The sequence below is a fragment of the Oreochromis niloticus genome, linkage group LG20 (assembly GCF_001858045.2).
Source record: "Oreochromis niloticus isolate F11D_XX linkage group LG20, O_niloticus_UMD_NMBU, whole genome shotgun sequence".
NCBI lineage: Eukaryota > Metazoa > Chordata > Actinopteri > Cichliformes > Cichlidae > Oreochromis > Oreochromis niloticus.
Window position 1 is genome coordinate 31,584,204 of NC_031984.2, and position 21,749 is coordinate 31,605,952.

Here is a 21,749-nt window from a genome sequence, read left to right on the forward strand (position 1 = left end):
GAGTGCATATAAAAAAAAAAAAACAGCTGTAGAAAAATCAATTGGTAAATTCAAATAAAGGAAGAAAATGATGTACTTATGTGGTCTGTCATTACCTGGATCTTCAAATATAATGAGAAGCTATTACCACTTATTCCCAATTCATGCACAGAATGAATGTGGGTGTGCTCTTTGTATTCGCTCTTTACACTTTACATTCAGGAGTTTGTGTGTGACTGACCTGCAGATGACTGACAATACAATATCGCTCTGGTCCATTAAGGCCGCAAGTAGAGGTGGCCGTTAGATTGACAGCACGTCCAATCAGGAGGTTTCCTGTTGCAGGGTAACAGCTTCCCTCAGTGCAGCCATGAGGGCTTGATGGGAGCTCTTGTCCAAATACACAGACAGCTGGCCATGGAGGAATGGATGGTAGAAACAGAAAACAGAATCATCAGAATCATTAATCACAGTCAGCTTCACACTAACAATGTTTCCACTAATTTAGATATTTTTCTTATATTAAAAAGAATCACAAATCTCAAATTGCCCCCCAGAAAGCTGGAAAGAATTAAACAGTCATAAAGTTTACTTCTTTACTGCCAAGTAAACTTCTGCTTTGAATCACATATGAGCAAACTAGACCTTTTGATGGCTTGAATCTACAGGAAGTCATGTTGGAAACTTTGTCTAAAGGGATGGGCACAGTCAGCATGCTTTCAACAACTAGTTTATCATGTTTTGAAGCATCAGTGTGAGCGTTTTGGCTTGTGTCTGAGGGCTTTAACCACAAGTGACCGGATTTGGACAAGAGGGTGGATTGGTTATTAACTAATACTAATAAGCCCATAATGTGCACATCCATAATGCAATGGTGATGTATATATTAGCCACTTCTGATAGGTAAAAGATTAATAAAATACCAGTATTTCTGGATTTCTCTACCACCAAGAAGACCATATTATTTGTGAGAGACATCATTTACAACTGCTCAAAAAGGGACAGACATGTTGAAAAGGCCCAGTTCAGTGTCCTGACTGACTCTGAGGAGAGTTTCATTAGAAAGCTATCAGCTAAACCAGTCATGCCCCTAACCTTAAAGCAATTTTTCACACAGATAGGTTATTTGAAAGTGTTTTTATAAAGGGGACAAACAATGAATTTCTTATAATGTGATCATTATTTTTAATTGTGTAAAGCTCGGCACTTTAACATGGCAGTCTATAGGGATTGACTCACTTTTAGACTCAGGTGGTAAATGCAGAAATTGCAGTTTTTGCTATGTTTGCATTGATATTTTTAAGCTCTGGAGGTTGCTACTCACAATCAAATGCACTGTCTATCCTAGTTCAGTATATGTGTTGATAACAGTTCTTAAAAATGTAATCAGTTTATGGTCCAGTTTCTATCATTCCCATCTGTTTTTGTGTATTTGAATGTGTTCCATTATGCACACTGTCAAACTGTTTTCTTTTTTTGAGTTCTACTTTTCTTGTCACACTTTTGAATAAAAAAAACATGTCGTTCTTGTCTGATTTAAAGAAAAAGCCAAAGCTTGATAATCTCAGAGCACAGAGACATAAAAGATGAGAGATAGCTGTTCATGCTGTTGATCTAAAGAAAGCAAACAGGAAAGATATAGATGGTTTAAAATGGACTCAAAAGCATCCTCTCTAATGTGACTGACAGTAACCAGGCACTTTATTAGGAACCCCTGTACACCTGATTATTCAATGTATTTATATAGTCACAACAACAGTTGCCTCAAGGCCCTTTATATTGTAAGGTAAAGACCCTACAATAACACAAAGAAAACAGAGAAAACCCCAAAAATCATATGACCCCCTATGAGCAAGCATTTTGGCAACAGTGGGAAGGAAAACTCCCTTCTAACAAGAAGAAACATTCAGCAGAACCAGCCTGAGGGAGGAGCAGGCATCTGGGCGGTTGGGGTGAGGGAAGGGAGACAAGACAAAGACATCCCGACAGGTTTATTCAAGCAGTACATGCAGTAAATCACAAGAATAGTGATTAGTAGTTTCATTCTGTGTTCACATCAATCATCAATAGCGTTGCGATAGTGTGAAAAATGGCATGAGAATTCCCAGAGACTGTCAGACGTCAGGTTATTTTTCTTAACACAGAATATCTCTGCATCATCATTAACAGACTGCAAGTTTCTGAGACAGACAACAAATGGCACTCTAAAATGCTTTGGATTAGTTCTGTACAAAGCATGACAAGACAGGCTAAGTGAGCCTGCATACAAGCCTCCCTAAACATCATTAAAGCACTGGAAGACTGACAAAACCAAACATTCCTGGCATTAGAAGAAGACCTTAGAGATTTGTTAGATCATGCTGGGGAATAACAGCTTATCAAATGAATGTAAACTAAAGTTTCATCATGGCCTCTGGTATTTAGGAACTATAAAAAAAGACAAATCTGTTACTGATCTTACTGGCTACAAAGGACACTGCTCCCTTACCCAGATTGGTTAGTATGTTAGTATGTCTCTGGCCTATAAACCATTGGATAACCAATGGTTTATAGGCCAGAGACATACTAACAATTCACTTCATTATCTCTCTCTCTCTCTCCATATCTATACATATATATATGTATATACATGCATATATACATATATATATATATATGTATATGTATGTATACATATGTGTGTTTGTGTGTGTGTATTGCGACAAGGGTAACAACAGATAATTTCAGCTGTAATGAACAAAAGGTGCAGATGTTTTGTGTTAAAAAATACTGTATTCAGTGAAATAAGTGGTGCATTTCCACTTTAAAGACAGAGATATTGTTACAGTAGCGGATCTTCATATTCGATTCACAAGCCAAAACACTTAGGCATCAGACTGCTCTTCTGAAGTTTCAGTGAGAGAATCACAGTAGTGACAATGTAACTGGCTCTCAGCTGAAGGTCAGGTTTCCTCATTAGATCTTCAAAAAGTAAACTGCAGATCAAGATCCCATGATTTGTTCCAGATTAAAACTGGGAAAATCCTTTTGTATGCTTAGTATGCATACTGTAGAGTATCGCAATTTCATTTTGCAGCTGAAAAGACAACTGTGGAACTCATTTTACGTTAAATATTTGCTTTCAAAACCTAAAGATTTTCTAGTTGACTCAGGCCAAAGGAACAAAGACTACAGCTCTTCCATTCTCTCTGTACACACAGACACATACACAATGCCTTGGAATCGGTTCAAGTACAAGATTAACAGAGGAAGATTTTCTGAATTCCAGTAAAACATTAACAATGCCTGGCGGTACTACAGACTATTCTACTATAATATACCAGGAAATACACAATAAGCTTTTAGCATACTGGCATTGCATGAAGAGCACATTAAAGCAAAAGAAAAGAGGTTTAAGTTTAAAATGCCACAACATGTACAGTGGTCACATACAGAAATGTACAAAAACATGCTGCAAGGCAAACCTGTGGACTGCTGATAAAGAGCAGACACACCCTGGACAAACATAAAACACACTTACATACATACAGGAAGGTAAACCGTGTTTTTAAGCTTAAATAAAAAGATTAAATTCTTTCAGAAGCAGAAAAACCTTAAACTTTATATTTGTCTGTGGTGCGGCTGAAAATTAGAGTTATGTTCCAGTTCACTACTCTGAAAACTATTTAACAATACAGACACACAGAATATGACTAAGAGGTATAACTGAGTTTCACCTGACCTCACTTTAAAGGTATGATCAAATAACCTGCCCAAGGTGAGGCACCATAAAACACTGTACATGGAAATCCTCTTGACAGACATTGTAATAAATTTGGCTTTAAAGTAAAACAAAATATGAGGATCCAAATTAAAATTGAGTCAAGTCCCTCTAGTGTTTGGTGATCAGAGTGCTCCAAACACCAGAACTGTGCAAAGAAAAAAAAATGTGCATTTAATGTACTCTGATAATTACCTACATCAGGTTTTCAAAAAGGGGAATTTTTTTAAAAGGGAAAATTTGGCACGATAACGACACTTTTATTGGAAATATAAAGACTGATAGAGACTATGATAAAAGCAGCATTAAAATGTGCCAAGAGATCCTCTCCCAACACTCTGTCTAGGCATGTATACCTCAGTACTGATTTAGCCTGTGTTTTAATTAATGACTGAGTTTGCGTTTTGAAGGAGACCACACATGCAAAGAATGCTACTGAATATAAGCCACTCTCAAAAGTGCTCTGACTAATGTCTTTCCTCAATCTGTGTAAGAAAATTGTGTTTGCTTTGGTAATTACAAGGCAAAGTCATCATCCTATGCAGACTAATTTTTGAGATGCTTCTAGCACCTCAGACATGACAATAGCGTGTCATGTCTGATCTTTCTCTTTGTGTGGGCTGCAGACACTTTGCTTTTACCTGCCCTGACTAGCATGTAAGACTTCAGCATGTGTATTGTTGAGGACTTTTTTTTTTATTACTGTATATGTATTTGCAAATGCATTTATACTCACAGTACCCACAATTACTGTGTGACTGTGGCTGATTGCATTGAAGAATCTTATTATAATGATTGTAGTGTTTAGTACCAACTTCACCAGTTATTTTGGTCTCAGAAAACAGAGGGCTATAATAGAGGGCTATAACTGCCCTCTATTAATAAAATTAGGTGACAAATAATACAGCTGTGCAGTGCCTACCTTTATACTTAAAACTTACACTATCAAAAATGACAGAGTAGTTGTAAAACAGCTAACTGAGCTAACTGAAATTTCAGAATTCATCTTAGTACAGAAACTGTCATGATCCTGGGTCCTTTGACCCGGCGTTTTGTGTTTTTCTTTTATTGTAATTTCAGTGCTGCTCTTCCTCTGTTTAGGTTTTATTCTGTTCTGCCATGTTTTCCTATGTTATGTCCGCGCTTCGTAGTCTGTGTCCTTGCATGTATTAGTTCCTGTTTTATTGTGAAGGTCTGTGTCTTATGTGAGTGTTTTCAGTTTGCCTCCCTAGTCTCGTCACGTTATCACTCCCAGCTGTGTCTCCCACCTGTGTGTAATCTCCCTTTGTTCTCTGAGTGTTTTTAAGTCGTGTCTTCTGTCTTAGTCGTTGCTGGTTCGCCTGCGTTAGTCCCCTCCGTCATACTGTGTTGTTTCCCCTCGGTCTCCCTGCGTCTCTCCATGTGTATTTCCCGGGACCTCCCTGCGTCTTCGTTTCTGGTTTGTTTTGTTAGTGTTGCCCAGTTTAGGTTCTAGTTTCATATTCCCAGTGCCTTTGTTGTTTGTATTTCCTTCGTTAATAAATACTCACCTGCACCTGAGCTGCCGCTTCCTGGTCCTAATTATTCCCACACAGCTTGCCCCGGCAAACCGTGACAGAAACAGCACTAGTGAAGAATATTAATGATCTTCTTATAGAATCTGACAGCAGACTCATTTCTGTGCTTGTCCTGTTAGACATTCAATACTGCTGACCACAATATTCTACTACAGAGATGGATTTAAAGGAATTGCGCTTCAGTAGTCTGAATCATATCCATGTAATAGACTCCAATTTGTGCATGCAATTCTTACACATACACAGAAGTTAGTCACAAAGTTCCACAGGAGTCTGTGCTGGGACCACTTCCATTTACACAATGCTTCCCTTAGGCAATATTATCAGAACCCATAGGATACATTTTCTTTGCTATGCAGATGATACCCAGCTTATATCCATGAAGCCAGATGATACAAACCAATCAGTTAAACTGCGGCAATGTGTCAAATACATAAAGATCTGTATGATCTCTAATTTCCTGCTTCTAAATTAACACAAAATCGAAAGAGGGGTGATTGCACTAAAATTCTAGAATTGCATTAGCCAGCATAAGCATGGGTTGAACTGGGGTTATGAAATCTTATCGCAGTCAGATCAGCCCATCATCCCTCTATGGCAGGTGTGTCAAACTCCAGTCCTCGAGGGCCAGTGTCCTGAAACTTTTAAATGTGTCCCTCCTGTAACAAACCTGAATAAAATTAGAAGGTCATTAGAAAGGCATGTTGAGGTGGCAACCCCTAGCCTTACTCAAGTAAATTTAAATAAATGTAAGTAAATGTAAGTTTTTGGAAAAATGTCCTTCTCAAAGTGCTTTTATTGCACCATGTTCATTCACTCATAAGCTGCCGTAACATGAATCAAATGGCTGGATTATCACCTCAGCTTGCAGTCAAGTTCTATAAAGTCTTGCTAATGACCTACTCATTTTATTCAGGTGTGTTTTAGGACACCAGCCCTCGAGGACTGGAGTTTGACATCCCTGCTCTACGGGATCAGTGCTGACAGCGTCACAGTTGGGATCGGTCAAGGATCCACCGCTGTTCTGTTATGAATAAGCTGGCCATTTTAAATGGCTATATTTGTATGAAATGTCAAAGTGACTGCAAGTTTTCTCCAACGATTTTCCATTTTCCATACTTGATCAACAGTTTGTACGGACTATATTGCGATCAGTAAAAAACAGTCTCTTGGTGAATAACAATTGAATAAGGGGGACATGTTCATAGAGAAGAGTAGATATGCTGCAGGAGAAGGATGGAGGACTCGTAGCGGCTGGGAAACAGGCTGGGCAATTGGCTGGTGGCAGCAATTGTAAGCATCTGTACCATCTGTGTATGCGTCATTCTTGCTCACTATTATTAAAGTTTAGCTTCTGACCCAGCACGTATGAATGGTTCCTTCCTCCCGTTAATAATCAACACAGAGACTGACCCACATACCTGAGAATAGGCGAGTTAGGAATGACAAGCATAAAATATGTAATCAGTCTTTAATGTCATGGGTGTGAGTGGCTAAAATATAAAACAATTTCTCTTTAACCTACAAAAGTACAGCATAACTAACCAGGGGATAAATCTTACAAGTGAAATGGTGGCTATGCTCTTGTGTGGCCCTAAAAACCATCACACAACCATACTATTAGGCCTGCAAGTCGTCTGATTTAGCTCTGCTGTCAGTGGCCTATCATTCCACAAATACCACCATGGCAGATTTCATGAATTTTTTTTATTTCCATTCTAAACAAACATTTCAGTGTGTCTACAGGAAAATAAAGAAAAACCTCAAAAAATTTTCTCTCAGAGAGGGAATTCATCACAAGTGTACACTGTCTATTCTGAACCTGTGGTTCTGGTGTTAAATTTACTTAGAATATGACAATAAAGGAAATATTTTAATGCCTAAGTCATCGGCTGTTACTATAAAGTAAACTCACTTCTTATTAATGACCTATGAGGAAGTGGCATGCAGTGACTTTACAGAAAGACTGGCAGAGACAATTGCCCCAGCCCCATTCTCCTCGTACACACAAAAACACCTTTCTCCACTATTTACCTATTTAACAAGATAAACTAGATTAGATTAAAACATACCATGAACAGACAATCAATCTTACAACAACTTATGTCTGAAAGACCTTGAGGAGAGTGAACATAAGCAGTCCTAATATGCCAGGACAGGGGCTCAGGGACGGTAATGACCGGCTAACGTCAGTTCTCACAGTCATCTTCAATTTGTTGCTGGACCACTGTTGTACCTTCCTGCTTTAAGACTCCTGGTATCATTCTAGTGCTCAAAAAACCCACAGTCACATGACTACTGCCCCACAGCATTCTTTTTATGATGACGTGCTGTGAGAGACACATTGTCTCCAGCCTCCCTCCTGCATTTGATCCACTACAGTTTGCATACCGCTCAAATCACTTTACAGAAGATGCCATCTCCTCTGTAATACAACAGAGCCAAGCACATCTGGATGATAAAAACACAAACATGCAGATGCTGTTCTTGAAAGTAATCAAAGAATCATTGTCGACTTCAGGAGGAGCCAGGACGGTAACACACCACTCCTTATCAACACATTGATAGTGGAGATGGTAACTCCTGGGAGTACAGATAATAAACACTCTATCCTGGTCACTACACACCAGAGCTCTTGCTAAGAGAGCTCGGTACTTATTATACAGGTCGAGGAATTTGTTCACCCCACAGAAAAAAACTAAACACATGTCTGACTTCTACTCACCCAGCATGAGGAGACTCAGATGAACATTCATGATGGGCATCATGATGGACAACAGGCTGTCTCTTTGCCTGTAACACACATAAATAATTTGTGAGAGAAAGAAATCAATAAAACATCTAGGCCACAGTAAAACACCACAATACACAGAGGCACTGTTTGTCCATACACTAAAGTAGAGTATTAACCACTGTCAGTCAAAGCAGGTGGTGGAGTCCCTTACAGATCTTAACAATGGTCTTGGCTGGTTGGAGTAATAATTACTCAGTGCTGTGGTAACAGCTGATGTTACAACACAACCTCCAGGCTTTGCTGTGATGTAGTAGTATGGGAAAGATAGATGGCCTTGACTGAAAAGAACCAACCAGTGTCTACATTGCTCATGTTAGATAGTCAGAAATGTTACTCTGAGATAAGTAAAAGTGGTTATCAAAAAGGCAAGAGGACCAGAATAAATGAAAAGACTAAGTGTATTTAGAAAACACGTCACATCCTGGATTTCTTTCACCCTACATAAACCTACTTAGTTAAGAGGGAGACAGGTTTTATTGCCCCACAAAGGTTTTCAATATGAAAGAATTGCCCAGAAAGCTCAACTTTGCTTGCTAATCCAGGTTTATATTTTAAAGCAGGTCCTGGTTGGGAAGCATTTTTCACACTCAGCTTAGCAATAAAAAGACTAAATGCCTGCCGACCCACAGGGACACTGTCAAACGCACGCACACCGAGGGTGTGCCCTGCACCGTCACAACACTCAGTTCAGTAATGTGCACATATTCAACAGATAGATACACAACATTTAAAAATAAATAAATAATATCAATGCCATATTTAGTGTTAACTTTAACACAGACGGGTGGAGATGCTTTTTGTGCATGTGAAAAATATCAAAGGATACAAAAAGTTTATTTATCTCTAAAGAAGAAAAAGCATCAAGTTTTCTATATTGGTTGAGAAATTTCTACTATGTGCAGTCTGCTTCTCATGATAAACACAATGTAAAAAGAGACTGTCTGCAGGGTTTCTTTGTTATATGCATATTCTTTTAGAACAGTTTAACTGCTGCCTAAATGCAGACTTTTTGCCTTTATTGAGACAGCCATGCAGAGAGACATAAAGGGAGAAGACACACAATAAACAACCTGGGATAAATTTGAACCAGGGCCTCTGCAGTAGCCTTACTACTCAACTTGGTGAGCTAGATTGTAAAGACAATAGTTCGTATATTTATCATTTATAACTGCAATAATGTATTGCTTCATACACTACCAGAATTTTACATGTGACACTATTTACTCTAGACAATGGAGCTGATAGGCTGCTCAAGTAAAAAATGGAAACACAAAATGCTGGATTTTTATCTATAATAGAAAAAATCTATTTTTTTTTTTTACGTGTTTTGTTTAAAATCAAGAGCATATAAACTAGTTATTAATGCAGAAGGCATACAGTCATCTTTCCATCAATCACAAAACTTCGTGGGCTTACAACAGAGGTAAGATGGATGTGCTTTTTTTTTTTTTCCAAAACAAAAAAGTCCCAAAAAACACTAGATCCCTGTTACTGAGGGGCCACTTACTGCACAGTCTAAGAGTGGGAAGATCTGCAAAGAATCATAATGCCTTCGCAGACTTGCAAAGAGGCATTTTGATCAATCAGTAATATTACCCATCTAAGATCTACATGGAGGCATGAAGATGACAATAAACAGTTTTGATCAAAACTACATTCTAAGAAAAGCCATTTGGTAAGAGTTAAAACAAAGAAAAACACAACCTGTAGCACTACTCTTAAATTTTAACAGTTTACAGTTTAGACACAAGTGGCCCACATGAGGGGCGACAGCATGAGGTTGCCTTTTAATCTGAACTCTTTGCCACAAGCTACAGAAATACCCAAAAAGGTATTCAAAGTTTAGCTGATATTTTACAAATGAAAAACCTATTTTAAAAAAATAACAACAAAAACACAACTGTGTAATATTCACGATGAATCCAACTAACTGAGAGCAGCCTTGTACTCACACAGCCATGGGTCACCTCACTCTCCCCTGCACAGTGTGGTCAGAATTGCTCACTGGAGGCCAACGTCGCCTGACAGTGCGTAGATTCCCGTATTCCAGTGCACGTGTTCAAGCCTTGGACCCCAATGTGTACATTTCCGCGTGCATGCACATGTGCAGTGTGTATGTGCGCCAAAATGTGTAAAACAAACTTGAAAGTGCAACCGACGGCAGCGATGTAAAAACACAGGGAACGCCACCGGCCAATTGGAACGCAACGTGTCTGAGGGACCCCCTTCATTCCACTCGTCCCTCCCACTCCCTCTTTTTTGCTCTCCCTCTAGCCCCTCACTAGGGCATTGGGGTGAATGGGCAGCTATTCTTATTCTAATTCCACTGTCACTCTACGGGCCACTGCCTGAAAGAGGGGAATGGTCTCCAGGCTTTTGGAATGCACCACCCCTTTCTTCTGGACAGTTGGAAGAGTGAATGGTGAGAGAGGAAGATGAGGGCAGAGAAAAAGAGCGAGAGGGACAGTTCAATGAGGAAGAGGAAGAAGAGAGGATGATGGAAGAGGAGGGAAAATTTAATGTCAAAAACAAGGAAAAGAATGACAAAAGAAACTGAGAAGAGTGGTACCGGCAGTCTGATCACTTTAGCTTAATACAAACTAGGCGACTCCATAACAGCATTTAGTAAGAAGAACTACCCAGAAGATGAATTTTTCACATCTACTCTGACCAGCCCTGTCTCTGCAATAAATGACAGCAAGTCCACCAAAATACTGAAGAGTGAATTTTAGAGGAAATTTTCTGTGGTAAAAATCCCAAATATTCAGGTCAGGTGCTGTACAAACTAAATGACTAAATAACATAAAAGAGACTGACGAAATATATTCAAAGTATAAAGGAACCATCTTTGGGATTAAAAGAAAAAAATTTTTTTTCATTAATGTGACTACAAACCAAATGAAATTAACCTGTGTGTCATTTTGGACATGTGACAATGAAGGCTATACAAACTTCTTTTGGCGACCAGAGGAGGTCCCCCTGTTTGCCATAAAACAATGTTAGTTTAAGATATGCATGCATTGGTTTCACTTTTCAAACCTGTAAGCAGCATTAACCCATCCATCCATAGATGCAGCTATCAACCCAGCTGTCAGGGCGAGAGGACAGGTTGTCAATCTGTCACACTGCTAATTAGCTTCTTGCTTTAGCTTGATATTTAGCAGAGAGATAACACCATGCCAATAATCTTCTTCTCATCAACAATTCACCAGAAAGAGGATAATTTTATTCTAAAAATACAGTTTAATTTGTGAAAAACAAGATCAACTACTGGTATAATTACAAAATTACATGTGCTGAGACTTTGTTGTTCATTAAGTTCCTTTTTTACCCTAACCACTGAAAAAATAAAGGATTTGAAAATAAAACTGAGCTGAAGCATAAGCACAAGGTCAAAGAGTTCAATTCCATTCAAATCACTGAAGTGACTGTGTTGCTGTGAATAGATCAGTAAAGAAAAAGGTGCAGGAAGGTGCATGATAGCGCACACGCGCATTTGGAATGAGTATGTGTGGGTCATGTGCATGCATGTGTGTGATTCAGGCACAACAACTTAAGAACTGCAGCAGAGAACAAAGCAGCTTTCACAATCACAGCTCTCTGCTGATGTGACCTTTCACCTCTACTAAAAGAGCGAGATACGTCTCAACACACAGTAAGCACGTACATGGCAAGTGTAACTAGTAGTGAGTTCAATGTGGTTTCTTAATCTGCTGTAAGAGTTCACAAATCAATTACTGAAAATTTCAACTACAATTCTACAAACATCTGAGAATTGCAACATATTATTCAAAGACACTGCTTTCACAGAACTAAAGAAAAAATAGCAGATCAAAAATCAAAAAGAATTGCAAGTATGCCTCTAACACTCTAGCCTGCAGCTCTTTTTAACGTATATCTTGCAATCCTCTTGTAATCCAACTATGCGGGTGTCTGGGTGTTAGACAAAACTACAGTAAAATAAATCAGATAGGCAACTTATGAGTCTATGACAGTGGTTTCAGCTGCATGTACAGACATTATCAGACTTTCATCATTTTATTCATTTTTTAATTTTATAAAGTTCAAAGTGTCCCAGTTTTGGGCTGTAAGTAGCAAGCTCTTATGGATGTATTTAAATATAAGAAAAACATTGTTATGAATATGCAAGAGATAGGAACTGAACCTGGAACCCTTCTTAAAGTGGACAAATAAGACAATGATCATCACAGTTAGAGGTATTTGGCTAGGTTTCACTGCAGGCAGTCAAAGACCTTGAGCAAAGACTTTGGCACAGACAAGCACGCAATCTCTACAATAAGACAGATAAGACGGACCCTGAAGAAAGTTCAGTGCCACCACTATAACTCCTGCATAGCGGTCGGACAAAGCCAAGGAATCTCTACGCTCAAGTCCAAACAAACCCAGGTTCCCATATCCTTGAAAACCATAACATGATAAGCCTGACTCTGTGCGTATGTGTGTGTCTGTGAGTTTGTGTACATATGAAATGAAGGCCTTCAGACCGAACTACTGAAATCACTGCTGCCAACACACTCCAGCTTGAGGCACTGTTGTTAACATGCTGTAAAACAAGGTTGGGCTGAAAATGGGATCAGATCATTTGTATAAGATCCTGGAGGAAGTTTACTTTCCAACAGGCAGGTGACTCGATATTTATGGTTGTGCCACCTGTAACACTGTCATCTGGATCAGTTAATCCATGATCGTTCAGTGCCTATTTATTATTTTTAGCTATGAATGACAGCATTTTCTCCATTGCTTTTAAGTATTAGATAGAAAAGTGATATTACCAGTGTTCATCCATTTATTTTTCATCAAAACTATGTGTTTCAGACTTTTAAATTAGCCAAATCAAACATCCAGCCCCTTAGAGAACAAGAGAGCTCCTCCTCCTTCTTCTTCTGGTCAATATGCACTATAGTCATCTACATACTTATTGACTACACTAACCCAAAGTAGTACAAGTGCCATAGGCTGGGAAACAATAAACTAGAAGGTTTGAACAAATGAGAGCCTCAAACAAAGGCACTAGTTTCAAGAAATGCACAAGTATCCCTTGCTTCATGGATTGGTACTATAGTATAGACAACCCATAAACAACCCATTTCTGCAGTGCTATAGTCGTCTAAAGCAGGACAATAAAACAAAAAAAGCAGCAGAGGGCCTTGAACATAATTTACATAATTTATTGATAAGAAAATGTCACCTTTTTTACCCAGCTGTCTTAGGGCACTGCCTCTTGCCCTAAGACAGCTGGGTACACCCTGGACGGGTCACCAGTCACAGGGCTGACACATAGACACCCATTCGCACTCACACCTATGTGCAATTTAAAGTTTCTAACTAACCCCACTAACTGCATGTCTTTGGACCCAGAGAGAACCCACACAAACAGACGCCGGCCTGATGGTGGAATTGAACTGAGGACCTTCGTGCTTTAAGGTAACAGTGTTAACCACAGTGCTAATAACCGGGGTTACTCAGCAAATACTTAATTATGGTGGGTGTGTGGGATCAAAAAAAGAAATTATGACCACCTATACCTAGAATCACTGACATAACTTTGACCCTGTATAAATGAATGTAAAACCACCTCTGATGGAGCGTGAAGAACTAATCCGAGCAAATAAAGAGTGAAATCCAGAGCAGAGCAAACAAACGGGTTTCAGGTCTTAGCAAGAGTGCTTTCGAGGTGAACATGCTTGAATTAAACATCTGTGGGAAATCTACATCCTCACTTACATCGTAAATGGAGACTCCTCCCACCCCTACACCGCAACCCTCCACGCCATTCATGTTGCTGTGGGATACCTGGGGCAACCCACGGTGTGATTCCATATCTCAGGAAGGACATGTGAGCTCAAGCAGAAGGTTACAGCGTGGGGTTTTATATATCGTCTTTATTTTAGAGCAACTAATGTCACACATTATCCCAGTTTATTTTTTAACTTTTTCAGTGTTCTTCTTCTGTAATAATTACATTATTTAGCTGTCTTAGTTACTGTTTTTGTTATTTGTTACACCCTGTTTATTTGTTTATTCTAATGTGTACTTTAACTTTATTTTAATATCTGTAATCAAATTATCTAAATCATTTATAAAAACTAAAAACCATAAATGCTTTTGTTTGGTCAAATCTCAATTAAAATGTGAAAATTAGATGAAAATTAATGATTTCTTCAAGGAATTACTTCTCTGCCATTACTTCGTTTGCTGTAGGACGGGTTCAAAATGACCTGGAATCCTGTTAAGTTCTAGTTACATTAATGGTATCCATCCACCATCTTTATTATGGTGCTGGCATCTATCCCAGTTAGGGAAAACCTTAGACAGGTTCCCAGTCTGACAGGCATTCATGCAATTTAGAATCACTGATTAATCTAACCCTCTGCATGCCTTCAGACTGTGGGAGAAAGCCAGAGTAACATCTACATAGTAATCTATTATATTGAGAGATATGTTTTTCAGGAAGGAATTACAAATAATCTATTTCACACCATGCCCCTCAGTCATCTAAACTTTCAGAAAGATCTCCTATTTGGGATGGGATGCCACATATTTCATTATAAATGAGTGTATGGAAGAAGCTGTTTCTGAATTCTGAAAATCTGCAATCAAAAAAGATCTACAAGAAAGAGATAGATATTTAACAATTTTTGAAACTACAACTGTAACATGCTTCATAACTATATTATATAGACAAATGCACATTACATCTACAGCAGCTTAACTTTTTTCCCTAAATTCATACAAATTCACTTCCTCTAATGATACTGACTAAATGTTTAGAGCAAAGAACTGAGACAAGATTGAAACCACTCTTGAATTAGTCTTATGTACAATGCTGTTCTATATGAAATGAAGGACACAAGCAATAAAAAATACATGGTTAAATAGGAGCATAACACAACAAAACATACAGACATTTAATTAAAAATGTGAAAGTCCATTGCAGAAATACAGACAATATATTAATAGAATCCTTGTCCAAAAATACACCAAATCATTTTGTGTATGTAGGAATCAAATAAGATCATGTCTTTCCATTTTGTTAATACTGGTTCAATCCCACTCATTATACATGAAAGCCTTTTTGCACTGAACTGCAAGATATGAGTCAGAGTAGTCATAAATTACTTTAACATCCCTTAAAGCCACAATAACTTTGTCTCCTCAGATCAAATTAAGCCTATGTTGAAGTCACTGTGAAGTTATTTGGAGCACATCTTTCAAAATGCAACACATTTTAAAAGCCTAGAGGAAAAGTTTGCGATGGAAGTCGAGACTTGTTTATAATAAGGAGACAGCCCTTTAATGTAATGAAATTAAGCTCCACAGGGGAAATCATTATGAAAAAAAAACAATATATACAAAGCACTTATCAGAGAGATCAAATGAAACAATTAAATCTTACCCTTTAAGGAAATTAACTTAATATTTAGATTAATAGAATGAGCTGGGTTTTCTATTACCATATAGCTGGAGGTGAGTTAACAGTTCCAGCTTTATAGATGAGCGGCCCTAAATGCCTCAACCCTTCTCAGTCAGTGTTCGCCCCTTTATTTCAGAGCATTTGGTGCTCACTGACCTCATTTAAGCCTCTATTGCTTCAGTCTCACGTTATAACATGTTATAACAATTGTAGGCACCAATTGCTCACACAGAACACCTTCAAACAAAACAGTTCAGATAAAAAAAACTGCCTTCAAACGACTTTCAAAACCACTGCATAAATCACCAGATCATCACCCCGGGAGCCAAAGGAAATCTCATAATGCTGTCTGGACAGTTGGCTTATTTCATACAGTAAAGAAAAGATCACAATCAAAGACAGTTTTATCCAGATTTTCCCTGCTGCTTGACACAAGCATGAAATAAAGCACACCCAATACCGCCTATTGCTTGGCTTGCATTTGCTCCACACCACCTGTGTACACACAGACACACAATGGGAAGTGTGAACGTGCGATCCCCTTCAAAACACAACTGATACATTTTGTTTTCTTTCTCTAAACAATCGAACAATATTCTGCATCAGATCACCTGAAATGAGCGTTATCGTTCAAAGTCTTTGGTGTTTTACCATATAAAGCAAAATAAACTCAAAGGGACATGCCTGTCTGACAAGCCTGACGAAAACTCACGCAAGGGCATGACCAAACAGTAGCGAGTGAGGAGTTCCTAAGGTGCATTGCAGACACATGCGAACCAACGTAGTCGTGTTTGGACTAGAAAAACCGAGAATTAGTTGGCGCAAGGTGGAGGTGAACAGGCCAGCTGTGAGGTTGTGGCTCAGCATTAACACCTTTGTAGTAGCGCCTATAGAGATAACCCAGGGAGCGCTGCAGTTCACTAGACAACAGTGTTACCTGTGAACTATTAGAAGTGCAGTGTCACATATTAATGTACCTCCAAACAATGAGAGACTCCTGTCAGCCTTGGCTAGCTAACACAATGCATGGAATTCCAACAACAAAGGCTAGCCATGCAGATAATGCAAAATTACCAGATCTCTATCACTTATTGTAATTATTTCTCTTCCACAGCTCCTTGTTGGCTCATTGGCATCTACATTTTTTTGCACATAAAACTACAAAAAAATGTTACAATATTTGAAATTCCTATTGTTCTGTTGGCCTAGCTAAGAGCACAGAAGCCCTACTTATAGGTTTCTATTAAGGAACAAAAGCAAAGAAAAGTAATCTAATGCAACACTTCATTAGATACACCTTACTAGTATGAATTGGATACCCTTTTGTTTTCAGAACTGCCCCTTTGTCTTCATGGCGCAGGTGCTGGAAAATCCTTGGTGTATTTGCAAACACTGAGATGATAGCATCTGCAGATTTGTGGGCTGACGGTCATGATTTGCCACATCCCAAAGGTTCTCTGTTAGATTGAGGCCTGGTGACTACAGTGAACCCATTGTGATGTTCAAGAACCCAGTTTAAGATGATTTGAAACAGCCATCAGAAGAACGGTACAAATTGGTCACAAAAACATTCTTGACTCACATGGTGAAATATTGTTTCTTCACCTTGGAAATCTACTGGATTTATACAATTTTTACACCATTTCCAAGCTTCTTTTTTTCAACTGAAAAAAACAGAGGTCTTTGCTGTTTCTCTGGTGGATATTCATTCATTTTTAGACTTGGAGTGATCTTCTTCTTTGCATTATCCTCCCATTACTTTTCATATTCACATACAAGTTCCTCTTTGAAATGATGACCCAGTTCTCTGTTAAATGAACCATGTGTGAGTTCTTTTATGAAAGAACTAGGGCTGTTGTCATGCTCCTCGGCCTTTAACCCAGTGTTTTATGTTTTTGGTGTTTTGAGTTATGTATAGCTATTTAGTATTAAATATCTTCAGTTTGTGTCTTATTTACTTAGGGTTTCACCTCTTTATATTCCCTCAGTGTTTCCCGTCCTTTCATTCTGTATCAGTTCCTGTGTTTAGTTCTATCTATCTGCACTCTCCTGTTAGTTATTGCTCCTCACGTCCTCTTTTATTTATATGTCTTGCTCTTGCTCTTGACGAAGGCGGTCGCACTTTTTCTCCTCTCCTCCTCCTCCTCTCCCTTAGCTTCCCTGCTTAGCCTCTTGTGTCCTTGTCTAGTCTCGTGTTTTTTGTATTACTTTTCCCTGGAACACTCTCTCACAGTCTGTTCTCTAAAACCTAAAAGAGGAATTATGGATTGGATCAACTGGTCCCTAAATGCAATTGACACCCCTTTCTCAACGATAAGTTTGGACTTGAGTGAGCCTGAGTGCTGAAGATATCTACCTATTCAGAACCATGGTAACAGGGTTCTGGCTGATCGGAGCTGGCTTGGCCCTGACTTATTGAAGAATTAAGAAAGCGGAACCGGCTGTTCAAACCCCCACAAGGCTGCCCGCTGGGATTGAAACGATGGGAAGAGGTGTGAGTTTTTCAAAATGGGCTCATTGAGTGCAGCACGGATAAGATCTTGGAGAAGCTACGGCTGCTGTGAATACTCAGAATAAGATCTCTGAGTGCAGACTGGATTACATCTCGGAAGGGCTCGCTCAGAATAACACCTCTGAGCGCAAATTGGATGACATCTCGGGGAGGCACACTGTCGTGAGTTCTCAGAATTGGCTCCTTGAGCACAAGAATGACAACATCACAGAACGCAAGTATGGCGAAGCTCGCGGCTCTCCAATGGGAGATTGAGAGACCAGTGTTGGACTGTAGAACTGCTTTGAAATTCTAAAGTAAAAAGCACCATCACTCATGTGGATACCCTCTCGGCGCCAGCTGCGGTCGCAATGCTGGAGCCGAACAAAAACACCCTGATAACGACCGTGTTTAGACTGTTCCTTCCCATTCCATGCAAGGCCACCTGGGTTGGCTGGAGGACTGTTTACTTAGCCTGGCAGGGCGAAGGACACTGTCTCAGCTGAACTCTGGACACGCACACACATACATATACACTGATTTGCACACACTCATCCCCCCTCCCTTTCCAAATGCCTTTGACGCTTATTCCCTTCTGATGCTGACGGTGGATCAAGGAGACCAGCGCTTATGCTGCAGGCCCGGATGTACTGTCTAAATCGGCTGTCTCTCACCCTTTACCCACCCCTGTTGCTTGTCATGTGTTTCTTTGGTGTATTAAGAGTTTTTTTCATGTGCTATGTGCAGAGGTGTTTTTTTTCTGTTCTCAAACTGATCTCCCTGTTGGAGCTCAGTCTGGGGGGAGTTATTTTTTTTCTCCTTATCTTTCCTCATGTGGTGCTTTTTCCATTGTTATACCTCTCTGACCTGTCTTCCCCATGTGATGTTTTGTGTAATGTATGTATGGTCGGAGGGTAAGATGGCGCCGCCATTGCGTGCAATAGGTCGGCAGCCTTATGAAATTTCCCCTTGTGGGACTAATAAAGGTATATCAAAATATCAAATATCAAATTTTGTGACCATTTGTCTCTTGTGTTTAGCTTTACTTTCCTTGTCTCGTTACCTTGATTTAGTTTACGTGTATTTAGATCCCCAACTGTGCCTCATTCCCGATTAGCCATTAGTGTATCTACGTGTATTTAAAGCGTCAATTTGCCTTAGCTCTTTGTCATGCTGTACTGTAGTCTTCTGTTGCATTCTCAGCCTGTTTTGGATTTAGTTTCTTCTGGCTGTAGTCATCATTGTGATTGTTGGTTCTCTCTGTTGAGAACCAACATAAGCTCCTTGCTGGTTCTCACATTTCTTGTGCATACTATGTGCTGAGATTTTCACGGACCTTGTGTTTACGACTTGTATCCATCAAGTTAGCAACCTATTAATATATTATATTAAGCTGAAAATGAATAAATACTGAAACTGAGCCATATAAGAATAATGTAGTTGTCATGTGTTGATAGCTATTATATTGTTGGGTTCTTTTTGTTTGTAAAATACAAACCTACCCTTTAAAAATGTTACTTGAAAGCTTGCACTTGTCTAATACTGTAATATGAACTCTCCAAATACATATTGTTTGGGCGATATGCAAAGACAACAAGACAAACATCAAATACCTTTTGATATTTTTTAGACACACACACACACACGCACACGCACACACACACACACACTTAATTAATAATGATCACAATAATTTGCAGCCAATTCTTGTCATTACACTACAAATAACAAGTTCAGCTGCACAACAGCCATGATTATGAACCTCTTCCAAAAACCCCATTAGAGGCTGCAAATTTCCATCAATAATGTAATTAAAGAGCACACTGACGGTAGTTGAAATATTACTGTGAGTTCAAGAGCAAAGACATATGTATGTATGTATATATATATATATATATATATATATATATATATATTTATATATATATCTTGTTCTGAAACTAAACTCAAAAAATCTGAGAACAAGGAAGTTCAGAAAAACACAAGTACCCCTAAATAGCACAATCCATAAAATCTGTTTTCTTTCCAAAATACTATACTAGTCAAAATGCATTTTTTTTTTCATCCTGAAATACACATTCAAACTTGTGCTCCTCAAAACAGTTTTTTTTTTTACTTCATTCTCAAGCCAATGATTCTTAGCATATAAGAAACAGCACAGACACCACATTGTCAGTGCTACAATGTAACAACTAATTGAGGTTGACTGAGGCTGGGCTTTTGCCATGCTGGATTCTGGCATGGGTATCCCAGCTGTTCCTGCAACCTTGTACGTCCAGAACAGTAAAACCTCTGGTCTGATGATTCTTGGTGGCAATAAAACTAGACAGAAGTACAGAGATGAGTTGCTTCAATCTGCACTGTGGCAACACCCCTACCTGCAAATGTTTCATTACCACACTCCCAAAGTAGCATCAGCCTTTCTGGAAGAAGCATATCCAGAGTCTTTGTCAATATTTAGTCTAAATATATCTCCTACTGAAGACTACTTTATACATGCTGGGTTGATGTGTCCATCAGAGGCAGCCATAACCAATGATGACTGCACAGCTGGAGGCTGCAATCATTCTGCCATCAACCAGTGAGTGTATGCCATAGTGTTGGTCTACAAAATCCCTTAAAAATACAAACTTCATATTCTATTTTTAACTAGCACACCATCAGCCAAAGCAGATAGCAAATATATGTTTCTCTTACATGTCTTGGTTTACCACTATAGTTCAGAGTAGCTCATGGATCCTTTTAACCCTTAGTTAGAGTTGTAAATAACAAGAGTGACAGGCCAGGTCCTGACCTGATTAAAACTACACTAAGCCTATAAGAGCCATGGGACCCTGTGCCTCCAAACACACCCAATACCAGTATAAGCTGATGAAAAGAAGTTAATGCTAAAAAGCATTTTTTGAATTACAAGGAACAATATGTTTAGGGCAGTTATTTAAATGCTTTTTTTCTTGACATGAACTGAACAAAAAGAAGTCTTTATATAATTACTCTGTGCGGCCTTTCAATAAATAACAAACCCATCAAAACACAGAGACAAGAAGATTAACAATAAACATGATAACTAAACAGGTACTAACAGCTGAGACAGAGGAGGGACAGACAAGGAAAAACTGGGGAGATTAAAATAACAACAAACCAGAATTCAATATCTCTTTGCTTCTTTATGATACACTATTTCTATGAGACTACTGTAAACAATGAAATCACTCACTTTAAGAAACTGTGCCATGGCACAGTTTTCTTTTTAATTATTTTTCACTTCCTTAAGCACTATTATGAAGGGCCAGTACCAACAAATATATTGGTAAAGCTCCTGAAATGTAACTGTCAAACACCGTCTTTTCTTCTTTATATGACTTCTGTAGCTGTAACAAATGCTTGACCACAGTACTTTAGATGCTGAATATGAGCTCTGCTCTGCATTAATCTTAGCTGCTGGTTAATCTGGCAGGAATGTGTGCAAGAGTGTCAGAAATCTGCCTTCCAGCCATAAGCAACATTGTGGTGTCGGTGAGAAAGCACGTCCACACATCCATCACTTTACAGGACACAGGCTCTCCAATTTAATGGTATAAAAATGATATGAATACATCTTTTCTGTGCTATGACTAGTCAAGATGTGCTTGTTCAAGTTTTTTCCCAGGTATGCTGCCATATCCATATCTTTGACTTGGCACTGATTTTACACACGATGTCCTTCATGGAGCGAACATTTATCTGTGCTTGGG

General features: G+C 38.9%; 1 protein-coding gene across 2 annotated transcripts in view; it reads right to left on the reverse strand.

Annotated features, from left to right (window-relative positions):
- lamb2l (laminin, beta 2-like) overlaps positions 1 to 21,749 on the reverse strand; it is a 52,868-nt gene that overhangs the window by 29,796 nt on the left and 1,323 nt on the right. Inside the window, exons 1-3 of one of the 2 annotated variants that reach the window (XM_003456969.5) lie at positions 10,042 to 10,330; positions 8,021 to 8,088; positions 221 to 390 (exon numbers count right to left, since the gene is read on the reverse strand). In XM_003456969.5, the coding sequence (XP_003457017.2) occupies positions 221 to 390; positions 8,021 to 8,088; positions 10,042 to 10,049 (246 nt within the window). In that variant the 5' untranslated portion in view covers positions 10,050 to 10,330. Of the gene's footprint in view, positions 1 to 220; positions 391 to 8,020; positions 8,089 to 10,041; positions 10,331 to 21,749 lie in introns of those variants that run through there. The other variant, XM_005477946.4, reaches the window with a different exon arrangement.